The 12,344-nt window shown below is 39.9% G+C and overlaps 1 protein-coding gene across 2 annotated transcripts in view; it reads left to right on the top strand.

Annotated features, from left to right (window-relative positions):
* Trpc5 (transient receptor potential cation channel subfamily C member 5) overlaps positions 1–12,344 on the top strand; it is a 332,438-nt gene that overhangs the window by 272,981 nt on the left and 47,113 nt on the right. For both annotated transcript variants that reach the window (XM_045140960.1, XM_045140959.1), the window contains exons 4-6: positions 1,956–2,292; positions 3,490–3,629; positions 10,020–10,342. In XM_045140960.1, the coding sequence (XP_044996895.1) occupies positions 1,956–2,292; positions 3,490–3,629; positions 10,020–10,342 (800 nt within the window). The remainder of the gene's footprint in view (positions 1–1,955; positions 2,293–3,489; positions 3,630–10,019; positions 10,343–12,344) is intronic.

Here is a 12,344-nt window from a genome sequence, read left to right as displayed (position 1 = left end):
TCTCTATGTTTTCTTGGACTTCATTCCAGACTCCCTTTTTTGTTGTTGTTTTTTGTTATTTTGAGGTAGGGTCTCACTCTAGCCCAGGCTGACCTGGAATTCACTCTGTGGTCTCAGGGTGGCCTCAAACTCACAGCGATCCTCTTACCTCTGCCACCCAAGTACTGGGATGAAAGGCATGTGCCACCACACCTGGCTCATTCCAGCCTTTGATAGGTAGAAGTCTATAATGGCAAGAAAAGATGAGAGACTATATGATTTTGTCATTTGTGTGTGAATTTGTAGAAAGGAGATATGAGTATATAATAAGGATTGTGAATATATTGGAGAAAAAGAGTTGATGGATTAAATCATTTTACAGCATAGATTTAATAGTTCCATAATCAAGTGCTTTAAACCCCCAAATATATAATGAATTAAACACAATAGAATTTTCTCAGATTTGAAATCATTCAAGACAGATATTCTTGGTCATTAGAATCGTATTCTTCCACATGAATATTGAGGAAAATGGGCTAACAAAAGTCCCCCACCCCTAAATGGAGACACATGGAAAACTTCTACTGACCAATTCTGGAAGTGCCCCACATCATTTCTCTTCACATTCCTTTAGTGAGAACTTAATTACTGCAAGGGATACTGGGAGACGTCATCCATCCATACACTCAACAAGGAGAATGCCTTTTTCATTTTTTAATATTTAATTTTATTTGTTTATTAGAGAGAGAGTAAGAGGCTGATAGAGAGAGAATGGGTGCACCAGGGACTCTAGCCACTGCAAATGAACTCCACACGCATGCACCACCTTGTGCATCTGGTTAACATGGATATGGGGGAATTGAACCTGAGTTCTTAGGCTTCGCAGGCAAGCAGCTTAACCATTAAGCAATCTGAGAATGTTTTTTATGGGAAATTTGGGGGCTTTGGAAAGTTAGTTTGGGTTAGTTCACCTTGGGTGTTGGGTAAGTGATGGAAGAGGATTATCTCCTTTGTACTAGTGTGCCACATTGTCTAGCTCTGTTATTCTGTCCCAGAGGAAGCTCCAATAGTTAAGTATACCCAATATTTAAAACCATGGTTGAAAATTGCACTCCCATTGAGTCACTTACCAGGAATTAGCAATTGGATATAATGCTGATGGCTCCTTAACTATTGATCACAAACACTTTGGAGATTGCCTTTCAGTAAAATCCCAACTGGGATGGTATGTAATATTACAATGTTGACTCCAAATATTATTTTCCTGTGTTGCATGTCTAGACTAGAGAGGGTGTTTAAAAGATGGCAAAGTAGCGACCTGATCCATTGCAAGCTAATGGAGAGATACTCAAAACAAAAGGTGGGGGAAAGACATGATCAGAAATGGAACTCATTTCCATTTCAAACCGTAGGCACGGGCATGGACTTATTCTCTGCCACTTTGCATTTCCCCAGAGAGAGTGCACATTTGATGATGACCTCACTTAGGCTGAGGGTATAAGGAGAAAGGACTCAATTTGAAATTGTATATCCCCATGTTATTTTCTCAGGAGAACCTGGAAAAATGCTTCCCAGGTTCTACCCTACCATGCCCTATCCAGTCTCAGTCCACCTGGAGCAGAGAATGTGGATTTTCAATATTCTCTCAGATATTGCCAAGTTTGGGGAACCACAGTTCTAACATAAACGTAGGGGAAGCAGGGAAGCATGCCAGGGCATAAACCAAATAGACTGACTTAGTTTTAAGAGATGAAAAATATAAAAAACTTTAGGGCAAAACTAGCTTTATGGCTTTACATAAAGGACTAGCTCTGGGGTTAGACCTATTCTTGGGAATATGGAACATGAGCCTCTTCTTGGAATTAGCCGTATCACTGCTTGCTAAAGCTGAATGTAAATAGGAGAGGTATTAATGGATGTAGTTTTTTTTTTTTTCTGGACATACCAGGTGCCTAACATTTCCCTTCTTTTTCTAGTTTGTCGCTCAGCCCAACTGCCAACAGTTGCTTGCCACCCTGTGGTATGATGGCTTTCCTGGATGGCGGCGGAAACACTGGGTAGTCAAGCTTTTGACCTGCATGACCATTGGATTCCTGTTTCCTATGCTATCTATAGCCTATCTGATCTCACCTAGAAGCAACCTCGGGCTATTCATCAAGAAACCCTTTATCAAGTTCATCTGCCACACAGCCTCCTATTTGACCTTTCTTTTCATGCTTCTCCTGGCTTCCCAGCACATCGTCAGAACAGACCTCCATGTTCAAGGACCTCCCCCAACTGTTGTGGAATGGATGATATTGCCTTGGGTTCTAGGTAAGTGAAAGGAGCCAGAAATGAATGCAAGATTGCCTTCTAGTCTTGTCTAAAGAAAATACTAGAACAGGCTGTCAGACTAGCTCTGAACCAGGGCATCTCCACTCTGTGCAGTACAGTGACCTTTTGTTGGGAGTCTGAGAAATGTGGGTACTTTTGTCCCCACCCATGCTCACTCACTATTACATGGTCCACTATGAGACTCGCAGTGTGCTCAGAGATTGGCTCTGTGCACCTAACACATTTTAAGACAAAGAACTTGTCAGTTTGCCTATAGAGAAATAGCAAATGTCAGTTGGTACAGGCTTCAGAAAAGCTAGCAGGGCAAGTACTGAGCAGTGTATTCAAAGTCCCCTTTCCCACCCCAGCAGGTACATGAATCCTACTACTATCTTTTGCTCTGAGCTACTTCACAGAAATCCTACCCCTTGTTCAATTTCCACAGTCATAAGGAAACCTAGGAAGTTCACACAAGTCATGGTGAAAGCAGATCTATCAGTGTTCACCAACCACTAAGTCCTTGTCACTCAAACTGTGATCCCCAAACCAGAAATGTCAGCACTCCTTTGTAGTTTGTCAAACATCTTAGGTCCTATCCTGGATTTGAATATTAACATTGTCTCCAGATGACTCACATTTATAATATAAATAGCCCCTAGACAACAGCCACATCAGGCAAAATTCCACAAAAACCCATACAATGAGCAAAGAAAGGCAAAATAAAAAAAAAAAAAAAGAAGATTGTATACTATTCAGAACCCGAATGCCTACCTTCAGGCCCAACATGTGGCAACTTGGTCCATGGTCAATTAGCTCAGTTCAAAACTCATAGAATCATATTGATGGAATCAATTTATGGATGAAATGACTCGCATCCCAACATGGCATGAAGGGAGAAACAGGTGCCCAAATTTGCAACAGCTAAAAGAACTAAGACAAAATTGCAACAATATCCAGTAAGAATGGCACAAGTAATACCAAGAAAAATGTAACTTAGGGGCACCACCAAGAAATGTATACTGGGTTTGATAAGTTCAAGACTGGGAAATGATGAAGAAGAGAAAGGAGAGGTAGATGATTATCAGTTCAGTGACCCCAAATCCTTCAGGGAACTTATCTTTATTCACTTGTGGGATCCTACTATGGTGATCAGGACTACCCTTCTATAGAAATCAACATATTACCTCCATTCTATAGGTTTCATTTGGGGGGAGATTAAGGAGATGTGGGATGGTGGATTCACTGAATACATCCATGACTGGTGGAACTTGATGGACTTTGCAATGAACTCTCTCTACCTGGCAACTATTTCCTTGAAGATTGTGGCCTATGTCAAGGTAAATTGGAATGTCTACCACTTCCTGTTATTTTGTTGTTTGTTTTGTTTTTCTTTTTGTTACATCAATAAACGTTTGCACTGAAAGCAGGAGGAGTTTACAGGAAAAGTAATAACAGTTCCATCAATGTGAGAAAATTCTATATAAAGTCATCCTCTTTAAATGGTGAAAGCAGTATCTACCCTAAGCAAATAAAATGGAGAATGGAACGTCTTGCAGATTGATCATTAATTTTTTTTAGAGCATTGGAGTAAAAGGATGTTTCAAATAGTCCCACTTCCCTCACCTGTTCTTCATATGACAAGTAGCAGAAGTCCTGAAGCTTTGCTTAGGAGACAAACCTTTAATAACTCCTCTTTCTTTATCACTCTTACCATTAAGATAATTATTCAAATAGTTACAAAATTAACTTTGTGTGTATTGCTCAATCTATGTCTCCTTACCAATTCAGAAAATGTATACACACACACACTCCCACCAACTTGATGCTTTCCCCACACAAGGTACACTGTAAAAATACCCTGAAAATAGCTTCACATTGGATGACTCACTTTGGGTACCCACAAGCTCTGAGTTCTAGTTTGGTACTTAATAATGGGATTGATGACTATGCTCCTTCTACCCTAAGTTGAACTTTTCCCCCATGAGAGAAGGCTGACAATTCATTCAAAATTGTCTAAAGTCATGGCTTTTGGTATTAAACTCCACATTAAGAACTTTTAGAATGATAGCATGGCTGTCCACCAAATCTCCAATAACTTGGTTTATTTTTGCATCCTTAATATTCATGTTGCATAAATTTTAAGACCTTGGGAGTTATATAGCTCATGAATATTGAATAAATTCATGAAACATTTTTGAAAAGAGCCCAAGAGTATGCCTTATGGATGTGGTGATCATTTAACACATACTTACAACTTCCTTAAAAGAAAAAGCTGGTGAGGAAAATAAATCTATTATTAATATGCCTGGATGAACTCCATGTCATTCTGGCACTCTGCTGACTAACCGTTTTCCTTAAAAAAAAAGAAAAAATAACAATAATCCTCTTCCTTTAACAGTGTTATTCATGCACTAGAGAAACCATAAATTATCAATCTTGAAATTGCTAGGTTTTACTTAAACAAGAAAGCTTAGAATAAATGATGATGAAAAAGATGAATGCTTATGGATATTAAAATGTGTCTACAGGTGCTCAATATTAGCTAATCACAGGACCAGTAAAATTTCACTGCTGAGGCTTACAAAGATTAAAACACTTTTCTCATCACAAAGTCTAATATACCCACTCTAGTAAGCTGGCAAATCCCCCCTCTTTACACTTCAAGAAAGCCTGCATAAGACATATCACATGAATAATTTTATTTTTTGGCATGAATATGTGTGGGCAAGTGCATGTGAATGTGGAAGCAAGAGGTCAACCAGGTATCTTCCTCAGTTATTCTCCAACTTAGTTTTTGAGACAGCATCACCTATTGAACGTGTGCTCAGTGATTTGTGTAGACTATCTAGTCAGGGATCCCCAGAGATTCCATGTCTCTGCCTCCCCAGTGCTAGGATTCTATGTACATGCCACCATGCCCAGCTTTTATCAATGTTGTAGAGGTCAGAACTCAAGTCCTCATCCTTGTGTGGCAAGCACTTTCCCAACTGAGCCATTGCTCCAGTGCAAAATTTAGATATTTAATGTGTATGTACAGTTTATGTACGTGTGTATGCAACTGCACAGGCCCCATATTCAATAAGCAGAGGCCAGAGGAAAATGTGAGGTATCCTCCTTTACCATACTTCCATGTTCCTTCCTTAAGACAGTTTCTCACACTGAACCTGGAGCTTCTGGTTTTTGTTTGTTTTTTTTTTCAGTCATACTGGCTGACCAGTGAACCCCAGTGACTTTCCTGTATCCATACTCCCTCATGGAACTATTATACAAGTGGGAGTGGCCACATACAGCTTTTTTTTTTTTTTTTTTTTTTTTTTGAGGTAGGGTTTCACTCTAGCTCAGGCTGACTTGGAATTCACTATGTGGTCTCAGAGTGGCCTTCAACTCATGGTTTTCCTCCTACCTCTGCCTCCCGAGTGCTGGGATTAAATGTGTGTGCAACCACAACTGGATTACATGCAAATTTTTAAGTGGGTGCTGGGGATTGAACTCAGGCACTATAAAGTCTGTATCTTGCATGGCAAGCACCAAGCCATATCCTCAACCCAGTGGAAACTTTTCAGTGGATAAAGTCTAGTCTTCTTATCCACAAAAGTACATCCAGCCTATGAAGTCCTGGCCCAAGCAAACTGGGGCAACTGCTAGGAGGAGAACCCACAAACCCACTGTAAGGACCCTTGGAACATATCAAATCACTGTTGTCAAATACTATTGAAGTGCCATCAGATGAGTTGCCTTTAAAGAAAACCCTTTATTTGTTAAGAGTGAAAAAAAAAATCAGTTAGCAACGTGTGCTTCACCTCTTTTGGTTTAAAATTGTAAAATCCAAAGTAATTCAGAAGAACATATATATGTTAGGTTACCTCTAAGTGTCCCAGATAATATTTAAATGAGGACTAATCACCTTTTGCCTTCCAGGATAGCATGTCTTAGATATATCTCTCCACCACCTTAATATAGACATAGACAAACTGTGGACTGCACTGAGCTGTGTTCATTTCTTCAACATTTGCTTGACTGCAGACGCAAGCACCTCTCAAGTTCATGTTATCATTGGCATCCACTTTAGACTGACCCTCTGAAAATTTTGCTTGTGCTTCAGCAGAATGCAATTCACACCCTTTTGAAAGGAAGCAAAGCCAATTTTCAACTGCATTCAACCTCAAAGTATATGAAAAAGCATTTGCTTCCCAGAAGCACTAACTCAAGTTTCTGGAGAGCTGCATTTAATTCCCACTTATATTTGTGTGCTATTTCACTACCAGCAATCCCTCTGCCTCTCTATGCCTCAGTCCTGCCTCTGCTGAATAAGCTCATTAGTCTATTTTAGTGGTTTGCTAACTTTCCTCTTTATTCTATGGATGTACATCCTCAACCAAAAACTTACACAGAATTCCTAAATAAATAATGAACCTGGGCTGGAGAGATGGCTTAGTGGTTAAGGCACATGCCTGTGAAGCCTGAGGACCCAGGTTCAATTCTCCCCATTCCACATAAGCCAGATGCACATGGTGGCACATGCACATGGTGTTTGTTTGCAGTGGCTAGAGGCCCTGGCATGCCCATTCTCACTCTCCCTCTCTCTGTGTCTAATAACTAAATAAAAGTAAAATCTTAAAAAAAAAGGAACCCAAGAGGCCAAGTTTGACTTAAGGAATAAGTCTTCTAAGCCTCCTCTTTTCTTTAAACAGCAGCCATTAGATGCCTCCACTGAATTCTGAGGCTCTAAGAAACTCAGTTTGAAGACTACTATGTTAATCAGGTGTGGTGTCACATTCCTGTAATCTCAGAACTCAGGAGGTGGAGTCAAGAAAATCAAAAGTTCAAGGCTAGACTTTGGTACAGAAGTTTGATGTCAGACTGGGCTACACAGGATCCTGTCTCAAAAATAAAAATAGAATAATAAAATTAAATAAATGGCAACAAAATAAAATGAAAATACCATATTAGAGTATGGACCAGCAAATTATGATCTCTGAACCAAATTGGTCTTGTTACTACATCCATTTGTTTATATACTATCTATGGCCACTTTAATGCTACAGTGGAAGTGTTGGATAATTGGGATAGGAACCATATAGCATACAAAGCCAAAAATATATACTGTTATATTTATGTTCTTATTGCTTGTACAAAAATGCTAATCAAAAGCAACTGGTGGGAAGAAAGGGTTTATTTCAGCTTACAGTCCAAGAGTATGACAGGGAAAGGAAGGCAGAGCAGAGGCTGGACATCATGTCTTCCTATAGCGCTTGGAAAAAAGAAGCAAGAGTGAGTTGAGCTCTGACTAGAGGGAGCACTGGGCTATGAAACCCAAAAGACTGCCCCAGCAACATTGATTTCCTCCAGCAAGGCTCCACCTTCCAGACTACCACCAGCTGGGTATTGAATATTCAAAAGACATGAGGCTATGGGGGATATTCCACATTCAAATTACCATATGTATTATCTGGCACATGACATTAAGAAAGGCCAGATGTGGTGGTGCACGCCATTAATCCCAGCACTGGGGAGGCAGAGGTAAACAGATCACTGTGAGTTAGAGGCCAGCCTGGGACCATAGAGTGAGTGCTAGGTCAGCCTAGGCTATAGTGAGACCCTTCCTTGAAAAAGTAAACAACAACAAAAAAGGTTTCTGACCTCTATGCTAGATGAGCTCCCAGTTTGATTTTTGTATCCAGGTGCTAAAAAGTCCTTCTCCAGATGTATACATGCAAAGATTTGCCATCCTATGAGCAACAGACTTCCCTGTAGTTGCAGTTCTGGGTGGAGAGAGAGAACAAAAACAAATGACAAACTATACACAGTCTTGCTGATTATTTCTAGTTTTAAAACAGGTCTGTTTTGTTATCAGCAATAAGTCTCCATCTCTCACATAGACCTTAAAACCTTAGGGTTGTGAGAACAACTCCTATGTGAGTAATAGTTCATGGAAACAGTGCTAGACTTGGTGTTTGGAGACCTAGAGTTTCTTTCTGGCATTGCCATCAACTTTGCTGTGAGATCTTTAGCAAGTCATTCTGCTTCTCTGCATTTCAGTTTCTCTATTTGTAAAATAGACCTATCGCCTACCACTCACAGCAATGCAGTCATTTCTTTACATTTACTTTTTTCTTTGAAGAAAAAAATGCAGAAGTAAGAGATTTGGCAAAGAGTACACAAAACTGGCCACCTAAAATTCTATTTAAAACAGAAGCGCACATCTCTGATCCTGCTGACAATGAGAATATTGGAAACACACAAGAGAGTTTAACACCACCAGTGTCATCAGCTTTTGTAAATGAAGCAAGTCTTATGAATAATTTGAACCCTAACACATTTTCTCAGGAATGTTGTTTACATTTAATCCCGAGAAACTGTGATATTTAAGTGAGAGCTTAAAGGAATGTGTTTCAGATTGAGTCACAGGCAGAACCTACTTCAGTCCTGGGGAAGGTAACAAATGTTCCTTTAACTTCCATAATATCTCCCCTTATGGAATACACAGACTTGCACATGAATACATAATCAAAAATATGTGCAAAGAATAGAAATAACATTATCCTTACTTTATGATGAAGGTGAAAGTGAGAGGCAGTTTGAGGAAGGTGTGTGTATGTGTTTGTGTATGTGGTGTGCATGCACATGTGGGGAGAGTGCAATGGCACATATGTATGTGTGGAAGTTGATGTCAGGTGTCCTCTTCAGTAACTCTTCACCTTACTTTCTGACATAGTGTCTCTCACTGAACCTGGAGCTCATTAATTCTGCCACACTAGCAAGCCAGTAATCCCTAGGAATCTGCCTTTCTCCATCTCCCCAGGGGCCTACCACCACATACAGCATTTTTATGTGAGTCCTGGGAGTCCTCAAGCTTACATGGCAAGCATCTTACCCATGAGCCATCTCCTCAGCCCCATTGGTACAGTTTTAAGTAACAACTCATATCTGACAGAGAAGTCATCTATTTTCAAGGCTACTCCCCTCATTCCAGAAGATGGAAACCTTGGATGGGCCTGAAAATGGACAACTAACTCTAAAAATACTGGTGATTCCCCTTCTTTCAATCCCTCCCCATTGTTCATTTACTCAGGATAGTCTTTCTAACTTGTAGAGTTGTCAAAGAAACAATAAAATTCATCCATATGCTACTGTGTGGAGAAGTACTAAATACATACCATTTGCAATAGTATAGAATATATTGCAAACTGCTAAGAATTCAGTAGAACCGCTGATTAAAAGCTCCCTAAGAATCCTCTGTCAGCCCCAAACTGCAGCCAATGGGAAATTGAGAATGAATAACTCCCACCTAGGAAGCTGCATCTACTTCTCATCCTTCAGTAACTGCAAGTCACCAATGCACGTAAAACCTAATGGAAGCAGGTGTGATTTGCAGTCTCATTAGGAAGCAGTGTGGTTGGTAGCTACTACCTTGGGCATCCCAGTGGCTCTGATCAGTCACACTCCCCAACAATTAGAAAATGCCGGCTGCAGAAGACTGCTCTGAAGTTCTTTCTGCTATGTATAAATTCTCAGAATATATTTGGATAGGAGTGGGAGAGAAAGAGTCATTTGCACCAAGTACTGATTGAATGGGGCAAAAAGACAAACAGTGCCTTGGACAGGGTCTTTTAAGAAAATGAGCTTGATGCATATTTTGGTAGCTTTATTTGGGTGTGGAAGGGTGCGAGGGAAAATTTGTATGAATACTCACTATACTTCTCATTTCATGCACTTTTTTTTTCCAGTATAATGGTTCTCGTCCAAGGGAAGAATGGGAAATGTGGCACCCAACTCTGATTGCAGAGGCACTCTTCGCAATATCCAACATTTTAAGTTCCTTGCGACTCATATCCCTGTTCACAGCCAACTCCCACTTAGGGCCTCTGCAGATCTCCTTGGGACGTATGCTGCTTGATATCCTCAAATTTCTCTTTATCTACTGCCTGGTACTGCTGGCTTTTGCCAATGGACTGAACCAGCTTTACTTTTACTATGAGACCAGAGCTATCGATGAGCCTAACAACTGCAAGGGGATCCGCTGTGAAAAACAGAACAATGCCTTCTCCACGTAAGACTCCCATCCCTCCTCTTTTGCCTTCTTTTCTGTTATCTTCTTTTTATCTTAATTTGCTATGCACAGCTTTGTGATTGCCTATTGACATTGTAGACAAAACTATCTACACTCTCAAAGTGTCTGGATGGAGAAAAGTCCTTCTGTCAATACAGGGGACTAGGAAAGTTGAGTTAGAGGAGGGAGGAAAGAAACTTAATAAATATATATAAGCTTCCAGTGACTCTGCAAGAGGTAGTTCTGAACAGTGTTTGTAGTGCTCCATATTTTTTTAAAGGATTAAAGGAGATGGTTAGTTTCTCATTCTAAAAGTGGCAACCTCCAAGAACATGAAATTACATGTTTGTTCCTCAGAACAGGTGACCAGGGCATCAACCTTACCACTGTGAGTCAAGTTGACAATAAGGCAGGAGGCAAAAGTATCTCAACATACTCCTTTTCATAGAAGGTGGACAGGTTTAAGGCATATTACAAGCAGCTTGCCTGTTGGACTAATTGTGGATTGGGAATGCCTCCTACTCCAATTTAAGGCATAGGAGACAGATTGTCGCTCTTTGTCTAGGAATTACTACCTCTGGACAGAGAATTCTTGTGCCTTAACTTCCTGCCTCTTTGAGGCTTTCCACCCTACAGAAAGGCTTTTTTTTTTTCCTTATGAATAAACTTTAGGTTAAATAGACAAGAAAAAGAAAATAAACAGCTTGGTATGGTGGCACATGCTTTATAATTCTACCACTCTGGAGGCTGAGGCAGGAGGATCATAAGTTTGAGTTTAGTCTCAGCTACAGAGGAGACCCTGTCTGAAGAGAACAAAGGGAAGGAAGAAGGAAAGAAAAGAAAGATGGGGAAAAGAGAGAGAACAAGCATAAGTCATGAAATTCAACAGGTCAGAAGCTGCCCTGGGTTGACCCTGGCTTCAGTGTCCTCTACTTTGTCTGTCTCCACACTCATTCTGGGGGGTGCAGCTCTTCCCTGACATTAATAGCAATGACCTCAAGCTTGTGCGAAATACACATCCACTAAACTAAACGAAAAATGCATCCTTTTATTTAACAAAACATTATGCATATAATAATCATATAAATTTCTGAGATACAATATGAAGTATTAGTACATTTCTGAATGATCTAATGATCAAATCATGGTAATTCACATCTATGTTACCCCAAGAATTTATTTCTTTGTTGTGACACACTGAAAATATCCTTCTACCAATTAGCAACATACAGTACAATATTCTTATCTATAGTCACCCCACTCAAAACCTGTCACCAGAACTTCTGTCTACTACCCAACTACAACACTGTACATTGACTAAGTTTTCCCATCCCTCCTTCATCTCTCACTCTCCCTAGTCTCTACTAACCACCATTATATACCCTTCTTCTATGGGATCAACTCTTTTACATTCCCTATATGTCCATATATTTTTTCAGATGGCTTATTTCACTTGACATAATATCCTTTGGGTTCATTCATGATCCTACAAATGAAAGAACTTCATCATTTTATGGCCAAATAATATTTTGTTGAATTATTTTCCATTAACTCTTTAACTTAGTTCAGTGGACTCAGTCATTCCAGAAGTCTTCACTACCCAAGGTCAGTCCAAGCATAGTCATGCATGCCTGTAATCACAGCACTTGGAGATTGAGCTAGGAAGACTACAAGTTCCAAGCTAATCTAGGCTACATAGTAAGACCCTGTCTCAATAGCAACAGCAACAAAAGGCCAGAGGCAAAATGGTTTTTCTTGAACAAATATTGCACTGATGAAGAAAAAATACTTTCTTTCCTACACATATTATTTGCCTCTATCAGCTTTTTCTAAAATGGATTACAAAAGCAAAGCACTTTAGTGGCATGCCAGGAGAAGTGAAAATGGAGTCTAGGATGAAATGCATTTTGGAAATGTTGGGATAAACTTTGAAAGGTGTCTTCACTGCAGGACTTCTGAGAGTCCTTCCTCCTATGAACCTCCAAAATAGGGAGAAGGCTTC

This window comes from Jaculus jaculus, chromosome X (assembly GCF_020740685.1).
Source record: "Jaculus jaculus isolate mJacJac1 chromosome X, mJacJac1.mat.Y.cur, whole genome shotgun sequence".
In the NCBI taxonomy this organism is placed as follows: Eukaryota; Metazoa; Chordata; class Mammalia; order Rodentia; family Dipodidae; genus Jaculus; species Jaculus jaculus.
The sequence above is the reverse complement of the archived record's forward strand: the minus strand, read 5'-3'. Positions and strand labels throughout refer to the sequence as shown.